The following is a 21488-nucleotide window of genomic DNA, read 5'->3' as shown; positions in this document are numbered from 1 at the left end:
GAATGAGGTTATGGACAAATATAGACGTGGTGTAAGCAGGGCCAGACCTCATTAACATATTTGGAGTTACACCCATTTATACCCAGCCTGGCTTTGGCCCTGGATCAGCAATTCCCCGGTGACCAGCCTGCATCAAACCACTGCTGAATTTGGCCCATTTCATCTGACATCTGCATCCTGCCTCGAAGTGGCCTGTCACACTTACTGCACATCACATCACACCTGCCCGGGCGGCCACGGGCAATTGACTTTTTTGTTTAAAAAAACAACCAAAAAAAAAAAAAAAAACACAACAAAATTTTTTTTTAAAAAATTCAGTCACATATCATCAAGAAAAACAACATTGTTTTAGGACTCTTATCTCTTCACTCCCAAATATCCTGTTTCTTCGAGCTGCGGTGGCCAGGACCAATAGAAACCTCTTCCTGCCATTGGCTGACTTCATTTCCCAGAGTTAGCACAATCTCATCCGCTCTAAACAACCTCATCAAAACTTCTTTCTGGTCAGAGCGAAGCAATAATTATTATTAGCAATTATTAGCGATCAATAATCTTGATCACATTATGGCAAGCACTATTAAGGTAAGGAGGGGGTACCTTTTTTTGGTTGGAATTTTTTTCTCACTGGCGTGTTCTTTGGTTTCCTTTATCAACCTAGATAAGTTAGAATTGGGCAACACCCCCACTGCCACAATAGAGGACAACAAGATTTCCTTTGTACTGCCTAGTAAATTTCCTTTTTCCTACTCCAACCATCCGCAAGGCTTAAAAACTTCAAACTCGGAAAAAAAATTGGGTTTTTTAAATTCACTGTTCAGTGGTGTGGATTGCATAGACGAAGCCCTTTTGTGAGAGCTTCTGAAATTTCTTGTAGGTATCCCTCGGACAACTTGGATGTGTTTGTGGACTGCCATGAGGGGAGAGGGAAGGAAAAACCGGGCTCCTAAGGGCACTAAACTTCTGGATACTTTGAAATGTTTCTCTTGCGGATGGGGACACAAATGGGAAGGAGAGGCACCAGCTCTTCTTTCTCTCTCTCATGCAGGTGTAATTATGTGCTTTTCTAGAAACTCTTTAAACTGGGCACCTTTCTGAATGTTATTTTAATGGTGGTGGGCAGATCTCACGGGCGTGTTCTTTTTTTATTGTTTTAATTTTTTGGACAATAAAAATCTCCTCTTGGTGCATATCTTGATCTCGGTGCATGGTTTGTTGGCTTTGGGGTTTTTTTTATAAGAATGGCTTTGCTGAGTTTTTTGGGCTGTGTCACTTAGAAAGTTGAATAAATCTGTCTGTCTATCTAGTTTTTGTTTCTCTGGACAGCAGTTGCCAATAGGGCAATAGCTGTAATTAATTGCAGAATGTAACGGTAATTAAGCAATTTGTGATAGTGAAACTAATTTTACATAAAGAGCACGGACAGGGAGGACTCTGCTGTGTTGTTTTATCCGGTTTGGGATCAAGGTATTGTCAGATTCAGGACTGAGGTATTTGTTTTCTTCGTGGCATTGTCTGTTTCTGTACTTTTCTAATTATGTCAGAGATTTAATGAGGGGTATGGACAAGCCTGGCTGTTGGATAAGTAGGGCTGCAGTTGCATTTTTCAGTATTTATATTTCCAGTGTTTATATTTCAGAGATCATTTGATGCTTTTTGTTACGGTTTTGGGAAGCTGAGAGTAGTGCCCGAGGGCAGTGTGATTAAAAAGTCGATGAACCTTTTGTGTTTGTAATCACTGATGTTTTCATGGGGCTATCAACAGAGACATAGATCTGACTCTCCTCTGCACTGCTGGCCAGCATCTGTTAAATGCTAAGTAGCTCCTGAAACTGAATTCCCTTTGGTTTTGCCGTGCATTTCAGAGCATGCAGGACATGACAGGCACTTAATGAAAATCCTGAGTTTCAGGGAGTCAAGTTTTGGCTGAAAGAAGGGCTGTGTACTGAGGTTTTAATGATGGTTTGCTTCTATGAATCAGAATATCGATGCAAAATTTATTTTAAAAAATAATGGCACCCACGAGATCGGATGCCGTTCGCATTTTAGGTAACTCCTATTATTTATTTCTTTTATGTTTCATATTGACTGAATTTTAATAGGCTAGAAGATTGTTAAGTGATACCTAATTGTTATTATTTGACTTTCACCTTACGCTTAGAGAACTGTTTTATGCAACCTTGTACTGCAATGTACTCAGCAAAATGGAAAAATGTACAATTCTCTCTCCTCGTCCGGAGAGTGAATCTTGCAGGAGGTTGCAGACAACCCAAAATGTGGAGGATTTTGCTGCCCAGGCTGCTGGGAAGGCCTTACATGCTGTAGCAAGAATTAAAATTTCATTTATGCAAGTGCAAAATGTGAAATGACTGGAAAGAAATGACAGGTGCTTTGTATTCGAGGTGCAGGAAATGTGCTCTGACATGAGGCTGAGACGGTCCAAAGATTTTCAATTCCTCTTCTATGGGGAGTGGATAAAGAAGCCTTTTAACTGAAGGGTTTCTGAAATAAAGACATTCCCTTTGAAGGCCAGGCAGGTGTTTAGCTTTTGCTAAACTGTTACACACATATATATATTTAATCATATAAATATTGAATATAATGGCTTGTGTTGTCTGCTGGCAGCAGGTTGCCCAGCTCTCCCAGTGTGCTTGAGGAAGGTGGAGAGCCTCATCTGGGAATTCTCTGACTTCTTTGGGGAAGCTGTGGAGTCCCTAAATTTCAGAATTAGGACGTGAATGGTTCTGTGTTTGTTCACAACGGGGCAGAGACTTCTCGGAACCTGCAAAGGTGACCTTCCAGTCAGGGTGTCTGATTCATCCTTTCCCTCTCACCACCCTGCAGACAGACCCTGCTGGTTTCACTGGGGCTCACTGGGCTCTGGGCAGGCAAACCCTGCTGGGAGATCTTGGGGGCTGTGAGATTTGGGGGGCTGTGAGATTTTGGGGGCTGTGAGATTTTGGGTGCTGTGAGATTTTGGGGGCTGTGAGTTATTGGGGGCTGTGAGTTATTGGGGGCTGTGAGATCCTGGGGGCTCTGAGTTGTTAGGGGCTGTGAGATTTTGGGGACTGTGAGATTTTGGGGGCTGTGAGATTTTGGGGGCTGTGAGTTATTGGGGGCTGTGAGATTTTGGGGGCTGTGAGTTGTTGGGGGCTGTGACATTTTGGGGGCTGTGAGTTATTGGGGGCTGTGACATTTTGGGGGCTGTGAGATTTTGGGTGCTGTGAGATTTTGGGGGCTGTGAGTTATTGGGTGTTGTGAGATTTTGGGGGCTGTGAGATTTTGGGGGCTGTGAGTTGTTGGGGGCTGTGAGATTTTGGGTGCTGTGAGATTTTGGGGGCTGTGAGTTGTTGGAGGCTGTGAGATTTTGGGGGCTGTGAGATTTTGGGTACTGTCAGTGAGTTTTTGGGTGCTGTCAGTGAGATTTTGGGTGCTGTCAGTGAGTGTTTGGGTGCTGTCAGTGAGTGTTTGGGTGCTGGGTTTGACATCCTGAGCACGGTTTTCCCAGGGGATCACTCTCTCCTCACCCCGTGCCCTCCTCCTTTTTCCCTGGGAAGGAAGGGGAAAGCGCCGTGGTGGGAGGTTTGTTCTGAAGAGGAGGAGGAGGAGGAGGATGAAGCAGCAGCTTTCCCCCAAGCTCTGACATGGATAAATGATATTAATCCTGACTTCCCCACTGGACCATCCTTGCCCAGGCCAGGGATCTCTCCCGTGGATGGGGAGAGGTCAGTGCAAGAAGCTGTAGAGAGGAAGGTGGTGCAGGAAGGTGCCTGTCCAGCCAGGATTTTGGGTTGATATTTCATATCCCAATGCCTTGAGCACACTCAGCTGAGCTCTCTGTTATGTTTCTTTGGCATTTTGAAGGATGAAATGTGGTTTTTCAAGTGGAAAAAGTCTCCTTAGAGTGAAGATTTCAGTGCTGACAGGTTTCCCTCTGGCTCAGGTGGTGTCTGACAGCTCTGCGGTGGCACAACAGTGCAGAGCACTGATGCTGAACATTATCAAATAAATGCAATTATTTATATTTATTAGTCACACTAATTACTGTAAATACAATTTTAGAACATATCTGAATTGGGCATCAGTCTTTTGTTTACGTTTTGCCTTTTTTTAATAGAACAGAGCAAAAATTATTTAAGAGTTACCTTGGGGTGCAGTAAAAATAGTTATCCTGGAGGTCATTTTGGTGGTTTTTCCCATTAGATAGAAAAGCACAACTAGAATTCTAATTCCTTGTCATGTTCAAGCCTTGCCCTGTTTCCCTCTTTGCCTGCCAGTGCCATTATTCTTATTCTTAGAAAAGCTCTTCAGTAAGTTGCCTTTATAATAATTTATTGGTTATAATTGTGGATATTTCTTTAACTTACACCTAAATATGTTGGCATGCACTGTTCATTATTATTTGCTGAAGTGATGTTGGTATGGAATCCGTGATTTCAGGGAGAAAAAGTCTGTGTGTTTGATAAAGGACAGGAGAATCTTTGTGGTTTCTGAGGCTTGAGGGTGTGGATGCACTGATTAAAGCAGAATATAGGAGGCAAGATTAATTTTTTTTTGAGGAATCTTATTCTGTGCTTGTCTCTATAGCATTAGTTTTCTCTCACTTTCTTATAGAAACTCCAAGTTTCTATATGCTTCTGAAAAGCTGGAGACAGTTAAGAAATAAATCTGTTCTTGGCGTCTGGAAATGTTTAAGGCTTTGTTTGGAGGATTGCATCTGCACTGAGTCCAGCAGAGCTGACACAGTAATTTGTACTTTTGTTCCTTGCATTACAACAATTATAAAGATTATTATCTTTTTATTTCCCCCCCCTCATCTCAGTTAGGAGCTGATCCAATGGCATATTTAACTTGTTTAACTTTTTAACATATTTAACTTTGTTAACTTTATCAAAGCCTGTAAATCCTTCTGTTGGCTTTGGTGATGTTGAACATTTAAACATTTAAATTTTGCTGAGCACACACCTGAGTGCTCTGGTGAACCAGAGGCAACAACAGAGCCTTAAAGCACTTACCCTGATCCTCCACTCCTCAATCCAAACTTCCACCAATTTCATGAAGGTTTTATCCCAATAAAGGCAGCAGAATCAGAGCTATAATCATTTCCAGGTAAAGCACTATTTCTGACTCAAATACAAATGTGCAATTTCAAGGCAGAAATGAACAGAAGTTATTCTGGGGGGATTTTTGTGTTGTTTTCTTTTGCTTTTAATCAGCAGTCATTTAACTCAATTTGGTTTGTGTCTTCATATGCCAAAACCAAGTGAAATATAAGGATTTTGCTTTCTAGAATTAAGTCCCCGGGCAAGGAACAACAGCTGGAAAATGCATATGTTTGACTGTCTGAGCTTGTTGGTTTGTTTGTTTTTCCTGAACAAGAACTACATTATCCCTTAACAAAATGTTTTTCAGCAAGTTTCCCCGTGTTACAAAAGGCCTTTCAGAAATAATGTTCAAAGAAACAAGTGCTCTTAGAGAATGACTTGCTGGAAGATAAACACAGAAGCAGTTTTGCAAAATATGAATGCCAAAAAAAAGATATTTATTTTCCAAGCAATGCTTTATAATTCAATAAAAATATATAATGCTGTTTACCCAGGAAGAAGTAGCCTTTGTAATGCAAGTTTCTAAATCAAGCCAAGAGAATTACTTGGAAAATTGGGAAAAAAAAAAAGAAAAAAAAATTTGGTTTGTATCACTTGTATTATAAATTTTAACAAAACAAGGGTGATACAGTAGAAAATATCATAGTGCCAAACTTTGTCAGGGTAACTAATTCATTGACTGCAATGTGATTTTTATCATACCTATCTTTGAAAAATTAATTTCTTTGGATAGGTAATTATAGAGCCACCCTGCTGTCCTTGACATGCATGCATACATGCATACATACATACATATATACACATATACACAGACACACACACACACACACATATATATATATGAGATATATATTTGTGTATTACAGAAGAAATTTTTGCATTGAAAATATCAACAAAAATAGGAGAACTTTGAAGCACTGAAGTGAAAAAGGCATCAGTCCTTTGCTTAAGGAATGGATGTGCCTTTGTGGTTGGAGGGGTTGTTTTAAATGTTGTAACCAAGCCTGCCTGAGGCTGGAGAATGCTGTGTCCCTCAATTTATTCCTGCTCCCTTAGAAGGACTGTACAATCCTATAAATAATTTATAACTATGAACAGAGGGATTTTAGGAAATCTGATGAGATTTGGCTTGCAAATATTACCTTTCTCTTGAAATGCATCTGTAGGCACCGGGTTACCAATTTTTACTATGCACAGAGGAAGATTGGACCTTTCTTTCAGGAAAGGGTTATTGGTGGTTAATAAATAAAATTCACTATGGTTTTTAATAACTGCTGTGTATGAACCAGCAATTACCTCTTCTGGTAATTATCATTATCAAACTTGTTTCAAAGTAAAATGAATGAATTGACAATTATTCGTCACAAGAATGTCATCGAACATGAAAAGTTAAAAAAGAATTATGAGTAATAATTAATTTTTTTAAGGGCTGGGCTGAGGGACTCAGAGTGGACAAGGGAAATGGTGTTTTGGGAGAAGTGAGTGGAAGGAATGCCTAGGATGTGATGTGTTCCCCTTGCAGGGCTGTCTGTTTGCGGTGTGGATCTCCAGCCGCGGGTGGGAAGTGGTGTCACCAGGCTGGCGTGACCCTGTCACCCTGAGAGAGGAGCTGACTTGCTTAGTCAAAGGTGTGTGCTGCCAACAGATGACAGGGACTGGCTTTATGCAAATACCTGCAGGAAGGGGTGGGTCCCAGTTTTCGGGAAGTGGCAGGACTCTTTAAAGCTACCTGCCTGATTTGACAGAGTGGCAGACCCAGACACGGGGCCACAAGGGGAGAAAAACCCCCCAGGAGACTGGAAATGCTTTGTTTGACAAATCCCTCATTGCAGCAAGGAGCAATTCTACGTGGAAGGTTTTGCATAACTGCAGGAGGTTTTTTTAAACCTCATTCTTCAGAGCTGAAAAACATCTTTTTTTAGACTCTCTGTTTATTACCTTGATAAACAGCAAAATGCTGCCACAGCAATTACCTTGATGATAAAGGGTCTGTAGACAGATACTTCCTGCATTCATTTCCTACCCAGATAAGCTGCCAAAATCAGGGACTACCAATACAGGAAATGCTTTCAATAGGAACTTCCTATCTGTTAATATCTAATTCACTGAAAAGATCTGAGTCCTTCTTGTTTCATATAAAGGTAATGCTCTACCTGATGCTTTTTAAACACTCAAGCCCCAGTACAATGCATCTGTTGCTGTAATAAATTTCAAACCAATGCAGTTATCCTGGACTGTGAAATATCAGCATTTTTCTCTGCAGGGGTAGGAAAAGTGCCCCTGCATTTTATAATAATTGGGAATCAGGATGCTTCAAAATCCACTGTCATTCTGTCAGCTGAAAAACAATCCTCCCTCAAACTCTTTGTTGCCTGAATCCTTTGCTCATTTCTGTAGATCTCCAAGTAAAATACACCTTTCAGTAGCACTTGAGGTGGACATCTCCAACAAATAGTTAGGAACATGTTCTGGAGATTGTGGAGATTTTTTTTTTTTTTTTGCAATCTACAGTGCTCTGCATATTCAACCCAAATGACTGAAACACTAATTTTGCCTCACTGTGCTGGGAAGTAAGACCACGACTAACCTGTGTGTTTGAACCTCTGCTAAGGAAAAGAGAAAAAAGCAGAGGGAAAGGAAATAAAGACAGAAAACCTCCATTGCTAATCATAACTTCAGGGTAATTTGTTTCAGGCCCATGAACAGCAGGATGAATGAGGATTTATGAAACCTGGAGTGAAATTGGCCAAAATGAAGTCAACAGTATGATTTGACTGGAGCCAGGCTTTCACTCAAGTTATTCAGGAGTTCAGCCCAAAATTTCTGTGTTGTTTTGCCAGTGATTCTGCTGGAGTCATTCCAGGTTTCTGCCACTGTGACTGAGATGGGTATTTTGGCCTTTCTCTGCAGAATTGAGAAGTCCTTTGCTGCTGTGGCCTCATTTATATCCCACCTTTTCATCTGGGACGAGCAGTCCCACATTCAGTCATCTCCTCAGGTTGCTACATTCGTGTTGTGTTCCTATACCTGGCATCTGAGACTCTGGTTGGGTTTGCTGAGGCTGGGAATCTGAGGCTGGATTCACAGCTTTTCCAGACACCATGGTGAACACATCCCTTGCAGATTTCTTGGCTGTGGGACAGGGGAGCTGCTCCTGTGGTCCCCTGACCCAAAACCCCAGATACTACAGAGGGTTCTGCAAGCTGGAGGTTAATTATGACAAGTGGCTTTCCCAAGGCCGTGGGTGAAGAAGCTTTAGGAAGTTGCCCCTTTGCTTTGGGCTCGCTGGAGAAATGCACACTTTGTCCTGAAAGCAATGTTCCTCAGATGTGGTTTAGTCAACTCTTATCTGCTCTCATAAATTTTTATTATTGTTAATCTTTGGCGTACTCACAGCAGCTTTCCTCATGCGTCAGGTATTCCCTTGGAAGTGCTCAAAACTGTTGCTTTTAACTAATCACATCAACTCACTAAAGTGGTGGCCAGAGACATTTTTCACATTATTTCCAGGCAGGCATTACCTTTTTAAATATTTCCCTGCGATTTGTCATCGAGGCATCGTTCCCTCTGCTGTTTTCATGGAATTCAGAATCCGATTGTTTAGTCTACGTAAAGGGGGGGAAAACGAGGGGGGTCCTGTGCCTTTAATGTTGTTTATAACGGTTGGACAGAGCTTGTCAGGTGAAGGTTAATTGCTCTCCAGTTAAAGCAGTTCTCTGCGCAGATGGGTTATCAGGGCTGAACACTCGTTACAAGATTAATCTCGTTTCCGACAAGACTTCCCTTTCCTCCAACTGATTTTTGCTCAGCCATTGGACCTGTCAGCAGCCGTTAGGAGAAGGGTGGGTTACCTCTGGGATATTAATGCCTGCGAGCAGCCAAACAATGCAGAGCGTGTGTCATATCGGCGGGGAACATCTTTGGGAGACAGCACATTTCAGAGCTCTTCTGAAGGTCGAGATTCATAAACAACAGAAACAATCAGGAGTGTTTGTGTTAACCCTCCTCGTGGACACAATCTCCTAGGCTCCTTTTTTTGTGTCCCTCCTCATCTCGTTGGACTTGTTTTTTTTTAGGTCCCAGGGTGTGTTTTTGGTGAAAATTTTAGCCAGCAAAGCACCCCTGGTGAGATGTGGAGCCCAAGATGCTTCCATGCAGTCGATTGATGGACAAGGTCTTCAGTTTGGGCTTAAATGAGAGGCAATAAACCATGGTGGCCCCTCAAAAAGACTCAAATTTTGGGAGTTGAAAGGGGGAGGAAAGAGAGTACAACCTTCATTAGAATCTGTCTATACTTAGCTATGTAACTTAGGAGCCTTGCTTGAGTCGTGTTCAGTGGAGAGGAAAAGGGTGTCTGTAGGATGACTCAGGACTCCTGCATGTCAAGGTTTTACCAGCCTTTTTCAGATGCTCTCTGGAGGCATTTATTTTTCTCCATAGATGTAACATTGGGAAATAGAGGCTATTAATTAATGAACCTAAGCTGGGTCCATCAATTAAACCATTAAGCCTGTTGAATTTGCCTCTTTTTCCAAGCTGGAGTCATTCAGAGATGGGTCCACTGGGCTGCAGAGGTACCAGATGGATGTAAAGTGTGAGGAGGACCAGGCACATCATGTTCTTAGCAGAGTATTGCCTTTCCAGCCAAGGCTGCAGCAGCTCTGCCAGTCCAGGCTCATCCTGAGCTGTTGGATGGACCGAGTTCAAGGAGGCTGCGGCACGAACGCAAAAGTCAGGCTGGAGTTTTTGGGTTTATTTCAGGAGATCTGATAGAACCAAAATAAAACAACTTGGCAGAAGGCTCTGGCTTGCCAGCTTTCTGCCACGCAGCTTTAGTCAGTAAATTCCAAAACGCTAAACAAATATTCAAGGCAACAAACAGGGCGGCTCTGATGTTTCCTTCGAGTTTCCTGTCCTGGCTTGGGATCAGCTCCATCCTGTCGATGGTGCTGAGTCTCTTCATTGACTTCTGTGAACTTTGAGTCAGGCTGGGTTGTCCCAGCCAAGAAATCCAGCTCTGTGGAGGGTCCTGGGCTGCCTGGCATTCACTGGATGATTTATTTTCAGTTTGTTTTATAAACGTGCAACAAAACTAATAAATTTTATTAAAAAATAAGTTTTTTTTAAAAAAAATCAATCTGCAAGTTTCTGACAGTTTCTTAATCTTTATTTTTTAAGTTTTCTGTTGATCATCAAGTAGTTTAATAACGTTACTGCTGAATTCTTAGGGTTTCTCATGCTAGCAAGATTAAAAATGCATTTTCCTATGATTTAGAATCCACAGGGTTTAGGGAAATTTACTTGCTCCAGTTATAAAGCTGAAATGAAAGGTAGACAGGAATGTAACCTCTGGATGTCATCCTCTTCAGCACTGTGCAATCAGAGCCAAAGCAATTCAAGAGAGTGAATTCCATTACTGGTTCTAATAAGATAGGAAAAGTGCATAGTAAATCTTTACAATGCCAACTAAATCACTGGTGCTTTATGCCAAAGGAGGCAAGTTTAGTAGAAAGTTTTTTAATGGGCCAGGTTGAATTATTTTTAAAAGAAGAGAGTCCCAAGAGGTTGTTAAATCTCTGCTTAGAGCCCTGGATGAGGATCTTGTTTTTCAAGATGCTGATGGAGCTGAGTGTTCCTGCTGCCTGTGCTCAGTGGGAATTGGGATGGTTTTGAAGAGGGAAGCTTACACACTTAGGAATTGTGGTTATGCCACTTACCTGATGTGAGGAAATCCCTCCTTCTCAATACCACCTGTCTAGAAAAAGGAAATGGAAAGTGGATTTTCCAAGGTGTTTTTTTAGCAAAATAATGGAATCTTTACTGTGAGGGTGGGCAGACTCTGGCACAGGTGCCCAGAGCAGCTGGGGCTGCCCCTGGATCCCAAGGCCAGGTTGGACACTGGGGCTGGAGCAGCCTGGGACAGTGGGAGGTGTCCCTGCCCATGGCAGGGATGGGATGAGATGATCTTTAACCAGTCCCAACCATTCCATGATTCTGAGATTATTTGGTTTTCTCACTTAGAATGGGAAGCTTCAGATCCTGGCATTTGGAATGAACTATGAATTCCAAAGCTGTTTGTCGGGCAAGCAGGTTGCAGATTTGACAACTGCAACATCTTAAAAAAAAAAAATTCATTTAAACAGATGTTGGAAATACTTTGATGAACAAGCACAATCTGTGAAACGAGCATTAAGTAAATTACTGACTTTAAACTCGGGGATGGGCACTGCAGAGCTCCCTGGGCAGCCCCTGCCAAGGCCTGAGCCCCCTTTCCATGGGCAAATTCCTGCTGCTGTCCCAGCTGAGCCTGCCCTGGCCCAGCCTGAGGCCGTTCCCTCTGCTCCTGTCCCTGTTCCCTGGGAGCAGAGCCCGACCCCCCCGGCTGTCCCCTCCTGGCAGGGACTTGTGCAGAGCCACAAGGGCCCCCTCATTTGCTCTCTTCAAATTGACTTCTTTTTCTCCACACCTTCATCACATCCTTAATGTAACCTTTTAGGACTCAGACCAGACCAAATTCTGTTTCAAATATGTTTATCTTCTGAGCTTTGGTCTTCATAAAACTGTTTTCCTCTTCTGTAGAATTTTTATTCGGCCTCTGTCCATCTTGTGTGCTTCCTGGAAGATGCAATTCTCACCAGCTCTCAGCATTTTTATTGGGAATCTTGTGATATTTAGCAACCAAGGGTCACTTTCTTGAATTATGTGAACATTTGAAACCTTCAGTGTTCACTGACTAAAGGCTCTAGTTCTAAAAATGTTACCTTTAAAGCCAAGATACAGACCCAAACCACACTGGGTTTAAGTACTTTTTTTTTTCCAAGGCCTGATCCAAAACTCTGGTCATGTTTCTGGTTTGTAAGCTGGGATTCAGATATTTTCTTGTCATCAGGTTAAATCTTATTCCTGAAGGTGTCAAGAAATAAAGCTGGCAGTTCAGCCTCTTGGAGAAATGTGTTTGCTGTGTAGTAACTGCCAAAAGCTTCTGCTTATATTTTTAAAAAAACCTGAAAATACTCAAATGTCACATCACAAAATTGTGATTATATAATCACAAGTAAAGAAAATGCATTTCTATTTATATATTCATAGAAATGTTCTCTCCAAATATTGCAATTTAGGGGGCTTCAAGGCTTTTAGTACACTGCAGAGGATCAACTAAAGATGCTCTAGGTTGCTTGAGAAAGGTCAGCATTGTGTGGGGTGTCTGTGAGCCTCAAGGAATTGCTTTGCTTTGTTGCCCTCCTAATTCTCTCTTTCCTTAGTGAAGAGAAATTCAGAAGGTTGAATGAGAAGCTGAGTTAAAATGTTACAAAAAGTTTTACATGTAAATCTCATGGTAGAGGTAGAAAGCAGGGGGATGTGATATTGAAATTAAGGTGACAGGAAAAAAAAGTTAAATTTTCTGTCACTAAAAATACTCTGAATTCACCATGACATGACCTTAAAAATAATGGAATTTTAAAATAATGGAAAAATATGTTTATTGCTTATCTGCCTTCTAATTCACAAATATTTTACTGAAAATAAAAACCAACAGTGTTTTTAGCTGACTCCAGAATTTAGGTTCAGAGGAACCTAAGGTTCAGTAAGATCATAAAAGTTGGCAGCCACCATTGTTAAAAAGGAAGCTTGATAAATCCTCAGCATTAACTCTTTTGAAATCCTACTTAAATAGGATTGGGATGATGCTGAAAATAAAATTTCTAAGCTTTGCAAGGACACTAAAACTGGACTCTCAGAAGGAGAAACGTGATTTAAATTTTGTTTTAAATAATTTTCCCACTACTCCATGAACAATTGAAGCAATAATTATCAGTGCCAGTCAGTGCTGCTAAAAAAAAACCAAACCAAAGTGGAAGGTGGGAAAACAAAATCTGTTGAGGAAGTTCTTTGAGTCATGAAGTGTCCTAAGGAGGACAAAGTTTTCAATGGTTTTTTTTTTGAAGATGTCAGCTTTGTATTGGAGAGAGAAAACAAAGTCATTATACTGTGAATTTTCATGGCAGTGAGTATAAATCTGTAATCCCCAGTGTTCCAGAGACCATTTACAATCACCAGGTTTGTTTAAATGAATGAGAAGTTGGCCAAGAAAAGGAGAACAAAGGCGCAAACTTCCAAAAAAGTCTGGATTTGCAAACAGAGGAGTGCTATGCAAAATACAGCCTCAGTTAGCCCTGGCTTTCCCAGATTCCCAAGTCCCATTCCCAGGTGTTCCACACCTTCCCTGTGCTCCAGCCACCAGCAGGACCCTCTGGCATCACAGACTTCAGCCTGGTGTTCATCATTCATGGTCTTTCCTTCACCAGGTTTTTCAGTCTCATTTTGCACTACTTTGCCTCTTCCTCTGTGTTCTTTTTCACTCAGATTGCAATTATTTTGCTTTGTTGAATCCTCAGTTGCCCTCAACTTCTAAACACACATTTCTGAAGGACAGAGCTGGTTTGACGCTGTTTGTCTCTCTTGGAGGGATGGAGGGACAGGACACAGGGAATGGCTTCAGACTGACACAGGGCAGGGCTGGATGGGACATTGGGAATGAGGAATTGTTCCCTGGCAGGGTGGGCAGGGCTGGGATGGAATTCCATCCCTGGATCCCTGGCAGTGCCCAAGGCCAGGCTGGACACTGGGGCTGGAGCAGCCTGGCACAGTGGGAGGTGTCCCTGCCATGGTAGGGGTGGCACTGGGTGATCTTTAAGATCCCTTCCTACCCAAACCATTCCATAATTCTGTGATCTTCACACAACCATCTTACACCCCTTTCCAGCAGAAACACAGTTCACCCAACTCATCAAATCCAGGTCTTGTTGAAATATTCTAACAGCAGTTTGCTCATGTGGGAAAACCTTTCCCTCTGAGAAATGAAAATAAGGGAGGGAGAGAGTCTCAAATGTATCATCAGCAGCCTCTTGTTCAATCCTGTTGTTGCTGGATGGGACATTTTGGCTTTTTGAATTCCATGTGATGGGTGCTGGCTCTGGCAGAGCACTGGGAGAGAGAATTTTCAGTTAAATCCACAGATCCTCACCATGACGTTAAAAAAATCACTCTGTATTTTAAGAAACAGCTGGTGTATTTTCATGTCTCCACCTGGGACACTTTAATTGTGATTATTCAGAGCTTTTCTGTTTCCCACAGAATTTTCAGTAATAGCCTTCAAGAGCTTTTCATCTGACTTGAAATGGGACTTTATTCTGCTCAGCTGCTAAAATTGCATGGGCTGCCACCAAGCTCAGTTAATGCTGAAGTTGTTCTAGTGCTCTGAGAAATATCTATTAATTAGGTGTTCTTAGCTCTTATTTGCAAATAGTTCTATTTATGGCTCATATAAAAGATAAATTTTGAATGCAGATTTTTTAGCTACCAAGTTTTAAAATGAGCAGTGTGGTTTTTGTTGCAAGGAATAATGATTACACTGACACTCCAAAAATTCTGTAAGAATTAGAAAAATATCCTGAGAGTACTTCCTAGAAATACAGAATCAGGAACTCTGGACTTTGATATAAATAAGAACTAATTTTTCAAATAACTGACTTAAAAATATTCTTTGTACATGTTACTGTAGTGGTTTTTTGTTATATATTGGCACAGTCACCAATATAATATTTAAGGTACTCAGCATACAAAACCTATCTGTGCAAAAAGTAGAATATAAGATGTGGCAGGAATTTTAAATGTTTCTAGAAAATGTTTTCTCCACAGTTGTGTCTGAAGCCTGAAGCTTCAGAGGGTCATAAACAGCTTTAAAACACGCGTGGTCAGTGATGAAATACTCCACATGAGGAAACAAAAAATTTTACTGAAGCTTTAGATCTGTTTTCCATATTCTTACAAAAGAGTTGGTTTCTAAAGATCTGTTTTAGATTTAAGTCTCACTGGAAGTACCTTACAAGAAAGCTTTTGTATACTTCAAAGATGTTCTGAAGAGTCAGAGTTCCCCTGATTACAGCAGTGAAGTGTTTCTGTTAACTCTGATGGAGCAAAATGAATTTGCTAATTGTTTAGGTAAAATTGGTGTGTGAAATCCTCAACAATCTGTGTTTGGCTGGCTGAAAAAATTATGGCCTTGAGAAATGGATGCTTTGAACAGATGCTCAGTTCAGACACAGATACCAACAAGAAGGAGGGAGAGGGACTCTGGTAAGGCCTGGAGTGACAGGGAATGGCTTCAAACTGCCAGAGGGCAGGGATGGATGAGATTTTGGGGAGGAATTGTTCCCAGAGCAGCTGGGGCTGCCCCTGGATCCCTGGCAGTGCCCAAGGCCAGGCTGGACACTGGGGCTGGAGCAGCCTGGGACAGTGGGAGGTGTCCCTGCCATGACAGGGGGTTGGAATGAGATGAACTTTAAGGTCCTTTTCAACCCAAACCATTCTGGGATTCTCTGATACCCAAGGCTGGACATCTCCATGTGCATCACCATTAACTCCTTGCCTTGCCAGTGTATCAGTCACACCCAATGAGCCTCATTACCTGCACGTGTTCCAGGTGAGCTGAATGATGCATTGATGAAAGAATAAGTCTTTTCTTGGTCAAAGTCCAATCTTTAGGCTGCCAAGCTCTCAGAAGGAAAATAAAACACAAAAAGCCCCCCTTCCTGCTGTCATGTCAAAGGTGCCCAGAGCAGCTGGGGCTGCCCCTGGATCCCTGGCAGTGCCCAAAGCCAGGCTGGACACTGGGGCTGGAACAGCCTGGGGCAGTGGTAGGTGTCCCAGCCCACATCAGGGAGTTGGAATTAGATGTTCTTTAAGATCCTTTCCAACCTGAAACTTTGCTTTTCTTTCCTCTTTTATCAGCTTTTCTCTTTACCTTCATTCCACATCTCGCCTGCACGTGTAGTAGCCTTTCATTATTTATTATTTTCTGCTCATTCAAATTGAAAAAATAACCTCTGGCACAGCTGTGACAGTCACACTGCTCACACTTTAACTTCTGCTTTCTATCTATTTCCCTCAACTTGTGTCTCTTCTGTGTTAGCTGTAAGCATTTTGTGACAAGGTCTGTCTAATCCTTTGCCCTGTTTCTGTGCCCAAGACAGCAGAATCCATTTATTTCTTGCATTTAGCACTGCATAAAATTCATGGTTAGTAAATACTTTTGAGGCCCTGGAAATGTCGTTTTTGCTGCAGAATTACAGCAGGTTTAAGTAAAAGTGCACAGTAGGAAGTCAGCACATTGTGACATGGGTGTTGCCCCACATCTCCCTCTCTGCAGAGTGCACCTTTCATGGTCATGCCAGGTCCCTCTGACAAATGCTTGTGTTTGGGTTGTCATTCCACTGACTGCAGCATCTCTGGGTTTGCATCTTTTATCAGCAGAAGAAAAGAAAGGAATCACACTTTTCTCTTTCATTACAGAAGATGAAACCTTTGGGTCACTCCTACCCAAAGATTTCAAAGCTGGTCAGATTCTTGATGTCACAGATTCATAGAATAGTTTGGGATGGAAGGAACCTTAAAGATCTCCCAGTTCCAGCTCCCTGCCATGGGCAGGGACACCTCCCCATGGCTGCTCCAAGCCCCAGTGTCCAACCGGGCCTTGGGCACTGCCAGGGATCCAGGGGCAGCCTGTGCCAGGGCCTGCCCACCCTCAAAGGGAACAATTCCCTCCCAATCTAACCTAACTTTACCCTCTTTCAGGGTAAAGAAGCCATTCCTGCTTTTTGAAGCCATTCCCCCTTGTCCTATCACTACTGAGCTCTCCCTGGAGCCGTCTCTTTTCCAGCTGAACACCCAGCTCTCCCAGCCTGGCTCCAGAGCAGATGGGCTCCAGCCCTGGGATCAACTCCATGAATTCCTCTGGGGCAGCTCTGCAGGTGGGCTCTCACCTGAGCAGGGCACAGGGACAGAATTCCCCCTTTCCTGCTGCCCAGGCTGTGAGATCAGCCCACGCCACAGTCTGGGGAAGATCATTCCAATTGTGTTGATTCTAACTAGTTTTTTTACCTTACTTGAATAATCCTCACAGCCAGGAAGGCTGAAATGATTTGTTTCTTCCTTACTTTTATTCCTTCAAATACAGAAACTGGATTTTAAAATGTCATGGTAGCATTTATCATTTTCTTTTATCACACGTGTCTCAATGAATGGTTTTTATTCCTGTGGGAGCTCAGCCCATAGGTTTTCTTGGTGTTCTGAACAGCAGGAGCATTGAAGATTGCTCAGGTCAGCCAGGAACTAAATAAACAAGCTCATCTGGTTTTCCCCTTTTACTGAACAATATCTATCATTTCTCTTTATTTAGTCCATGCTTTTGTTTTATTAGATTGCAGAGAAGCATCAATGGTGTCTGTTTACATTCCTCACTGATTCAGCTTGAAATGCTGACCAAGTATGGCTTGAGGAGTCTATAAAAAGATGGGTTAGTTTCTGCCTCTCAGACATGTAAAGGTGTTCCTGGAAGCTCCAGACCCAGAGTGCAAATCAGTTAAGCCTCCTCGACGATTTTGAAACCTCAAATCCTTTGAAATACTTGGCAGCCTGCCTCTTGCGTATTTACAGTTACACAACTCACAACTCTTCCCCTCTGTGACTTCTAAAAGTTTCTCCTTCCTTTTTTTCTCTAGGTCCCCTGGCAGCATCACAGCAGCTCCTCTGCCTCCCTCCAGCTCTTCCCCCAGCCCTCCTCCCCTTTCTCTCTCTCTCTCTCTCTCTCTCCTTAGTGTGGCACATTGTTCTGGGGAAATGGCTTGTTTGGAGTTCACACTTTGTTTTCCTGCTGTTTTTCTGGGAAGCTAGACGTGGCACGAAAGATATGGGAACAGCTTGTAGGAAATGGGTTTGTTTGGGGAAACAATAAAAGAGAAACAGCCTGCATACCTCTCTACTTCTCCTGGATGTTGGAAGGCCTGGATTACAGTATGTAAAGACGTTTTTGGGGTCATTTTTTAATACAGCCCAAAGAAAAGCAAATAAAAAAAATATTTTTAGTGTGTCTTAAGCTTTACATCCACCCAGCTTCATTTCTTGTAGCAATGTGTATTAAACACTTGTTAGTGAGGTGTGGGGGAAAAAAACATCTTAAAAAAACATTTTAAAGGTTTCTATAGCTGTGATAAATGCAATCTCACAGTTCTGGACAGGAGATTCTCTTCATTTGCATTGATGTTCTCAGCTCACTTTTCCACCAATGGCAGCAGCTGATAATTTTGTCTTTCTGGAGCTGCTGTTGGTGCAAAAACCAGCCAATGTCAGAGCTGCAGGGTATGGATTTTGACTGATAACTTTGGTAATCACTAGTTTGGAAGAAATATTGGCACAGGGAAAAGCTGCAGGATTTTTCTTGCCACCACATCAAAGATATTGCCACGTGCCTTTTCCTTTTCTTCTTCACATGTAAAATTAAAAATGAGCCACAACCTGCTGCATATAAGATTCACCAGAGAGCACAAGCTCCTACAGTCATAAAACTGCTTGAGTTGGAAGGTAAAGGTTAAATTTGTGAGGCAGATCCCTAAAAAATAAGGGGGGAAAGAATGAAATAGTTGAAGATTTTCTGAAGTAATTGTTTGTATTTTGTGATTTTGAAGATTTTATTTAGAAAGGCATTGCTTGAATAAAGTTGTAAGAACTTAGTAGTTTGCTTAGAAGCAAAAGAACAGGTGTAAATGGGATTAGATTTTTTTATACTGTCCCAAAGCAATTTGGTTTTTGTGTGTGTGAGAGTTTCTTTTGGGGATGGTTCTGTTTTGATTTATTTGGGGACAAACCAAGAATGTTCACTTTGTCCGCCATAGGTATGAAACAACATTTTCTTCTGATCCATTGGTTTGACTGCTTCTCTAAATGCCATATATCAAAACCAATATCAGTCTCTTGGACTGATTTTAGCTAATGTTTGAGCTAAACCAACAATATCCTTTCTTTGTCCTGGTTCAGCAGAGTAAATTAAATATCCTCAAAGAAAAGCAGGCACTTAACTTTATGGCTGTTTCACTAAACCCTCTCCTGTGTTTGCACCCAAAGAAACGACTTAATGCTGTGACATTCAACCCTGTCTTCATTTCATTAGTCATGTTTTGTGGCAGATGACTAAAATAATGCGTGCAGGAGTATGAATCAAGATATTCATTATAAACAATTATAGGAAGGTATGCTGGGCTATACACTGCAAAGGTTATCGTGACAGGAAGTCATATTTTACATACACAGTGGGCATATTTGGAAAGTTCATTCTGAATTTAGAAGGATTACCCATCTGAGCAATATTCCATATGCTCTTGAAATGGGGAATACTAGGAGAGGAATGCAGTAGTACATATGTAATTATCCAGTGTATACATGGGAGCTCCAGAGTAAAAGGTGTCTGAGGAAAAGGAAGGGAGAAAAACATAGACAAAAGATTTTCTGCTCCAATGTGGTGCAAAAATGGAGAGCACTGTTAACAGAGTAAATTTTTAAAAAGCAATATAGATTTTGGTTTAGTTCCAGTTGTGTAATGTGGAGAAGTCGGTAAAATATACAGAATTATAGAATCATGGAATGGTTTGAGTTAGAAGGGACCTTAAAAATAATTTTTTCCCACCCTCTGCCATGGGCAGGGACACCTTCCACTGTGCCAGGCTGCTCCAAGCCCCAGTGTCCAACTTGGACTGGGACACTGCCAGGGATCCAGAGACAGCCACAACTGCTCTGGGAAACTACACCAAGGCCTCCCCACCCTCCCAGGGAAGAATTACATCAAGACAAAATACACTTGGAAGTGAATAAAAGCATCCATAGAAAAAAAAAGATGGCTTGAGCAGCATTTCCAGAAGCTTTCAAGCGAGGAGATTCACAAGAGTTGAACGTGGTCAGTGCTCTCTAAATAGCAAAGTGAAAAGTTTTAAACACATGTGAAGGTGAACTCAGGTTTAGTTGAAGTGTTAGGGCTGGGTTGGACTCGATGATCTTTAAGGTCCCTTCCAACCCAGCCATTCTGTGAATTCTGTGAATTCTGTGAGCCCTGTGAGATTCTCCAGCTGGCTGGACTTGCTCACCCAGCCAGCAGACACCCTTTTGTTTTCCTGTGACTTCCTTGGGGTAGGGGATGCTTGAAGCTGGGGCTGCCCTGTCAGGGCAGGTTTTCCAGCAGGAAGATGAGTGACCCCCCTGGTGACACAGCCACGCTCACCCTCGCCTGTGCACGTGCACAAACACCACGCACAGACCCCGCAGGGAAGTGATGGGTCACAAGGAGCTCAGCTCCTGGCCTCCATCCAAGTGTTATTTCCCAAATGCTCTCAGGCATTCCTAAAAAACGAGGCTTCACTGGAAAGGAAACTCGTTTGGATGCTTTTTTTTTTTCAGGTTTCCTCAGTGCAGTTGCTGTAAAGATCTCTTCAATCCTTCCCATACATTTTTAATCACTTTGCTGGTGAGCTTGCCCTTGCTACGTGCTCTACTTTAGGGAAATGTATTTTAATGCCTGAGTTATTTTTGCTTTAAAATTTCCTTAGAGATTGAGGGTGGGATCCTCTAAAAATGTTCATGTGTCCATATACTTGAGTGTGTGTATGTAAACAAACAAATAAATAAATAAATAAACACATGTAGATATGTGTAATATATATCTTACATATATGTATATATGTATATATTACATATGTATATATATAATATGTACATATGTATATAACATATGTACATGTGTACATATGTATATAATATATGTATATATTACATATGTATGTAATAGATATATAACATATATATATACTCATACATGTGTGTGTGTGTGTGTGTATGTATATATATATATATATATATATATATATATATATATATATATATATATATATAAAACAGGAGTGTGTAATTATCCATAAAATTTATCTATGGTGGGTCAACCCACCACAGTGAACAAATATTAAATGTAGCAGAATAAGTTATAAATGTAATGTATAACCTCATATTTTTCTTTAGATGGGAAGAGAAGAGTTGTGAGTGTTGCCATAACACTGGGCAGGTCTTTTGAATAAAAATCATGTTAAAAATTTTCTTAGTGAAGTTTCCAAACTTTACTGAGGGTAGTTACTGTGCACAAGGAAAAGCTTTCATTCTGGACAGAGAATAACTGATTAACACACAGTAATTCTTGAAGAAAGCCCAGCTGAACTGCTGGGGCTGGCCAAGATGCAAAGGATTTTAAGAGGAATAAAACATGGATGAAAATGATGGTCTAGAATGGGATCAGTGCCTTGTTTTGGGCACTGGTTGGTCCCAAGACTCCCTCCCAAGGTTTTTTCCCAGTATCATTTTGATCTGTTAGCTCCTAGCAGGTGTGTGCAGCCTCAGTTCCCTTCCTGTCAGGCTCTAGGCCACTTCACAAACCTGCAATCACCTTTGCAAAACAAATTTTTGCTGGAAAGGTTGCTGAAAAAATGCTCAAGATATTTGTATTTTTGAACAAAG

General features: G+C 41.6%; 1 protein-coding gene across 4 annotated transcripts in view; it reads left to right on the top strand.

Moving 5' to 3' along the window:
- Positions 1-457: 457 nt before the first annotated feature.
- ERG (ETS transcription factor ERG) overlaps positions 458-21488 on the top strand; it is a 63612-nt gene continuing 42581 nt past the window's right edge. For all 4 annotated transcript variants that reach the window (XM_084226011.1, XM_084226010.1, XM_084226009.1 and 1 more), the window contains exon 1: positions 458-582. In XM_084226011.1, coding sequence (XP_084082137.1) covers positions 565-582 — 18 coding nt within the window. In that variant the 5' untranslated portion in view covers positions 458-564. The remainder of the gene's footprint in view (positions 583-21488) is intronic.

The sequence above is a fragment of the Fringilla coelebs genome, assembly GCF_963513975.1.
Source record: "Fringilla coelebs genome assembly, chromosome: 2".
NCBI classification, from domain to species: Eukaryota; Metazoa; Chordata; class Aves; order Passeriformes; family Fringillidae; genus Fringilla; species Fringilla coelebs.
This window is presented reverse-complemented; position numbering and strand designations above follow the sequence as displayed.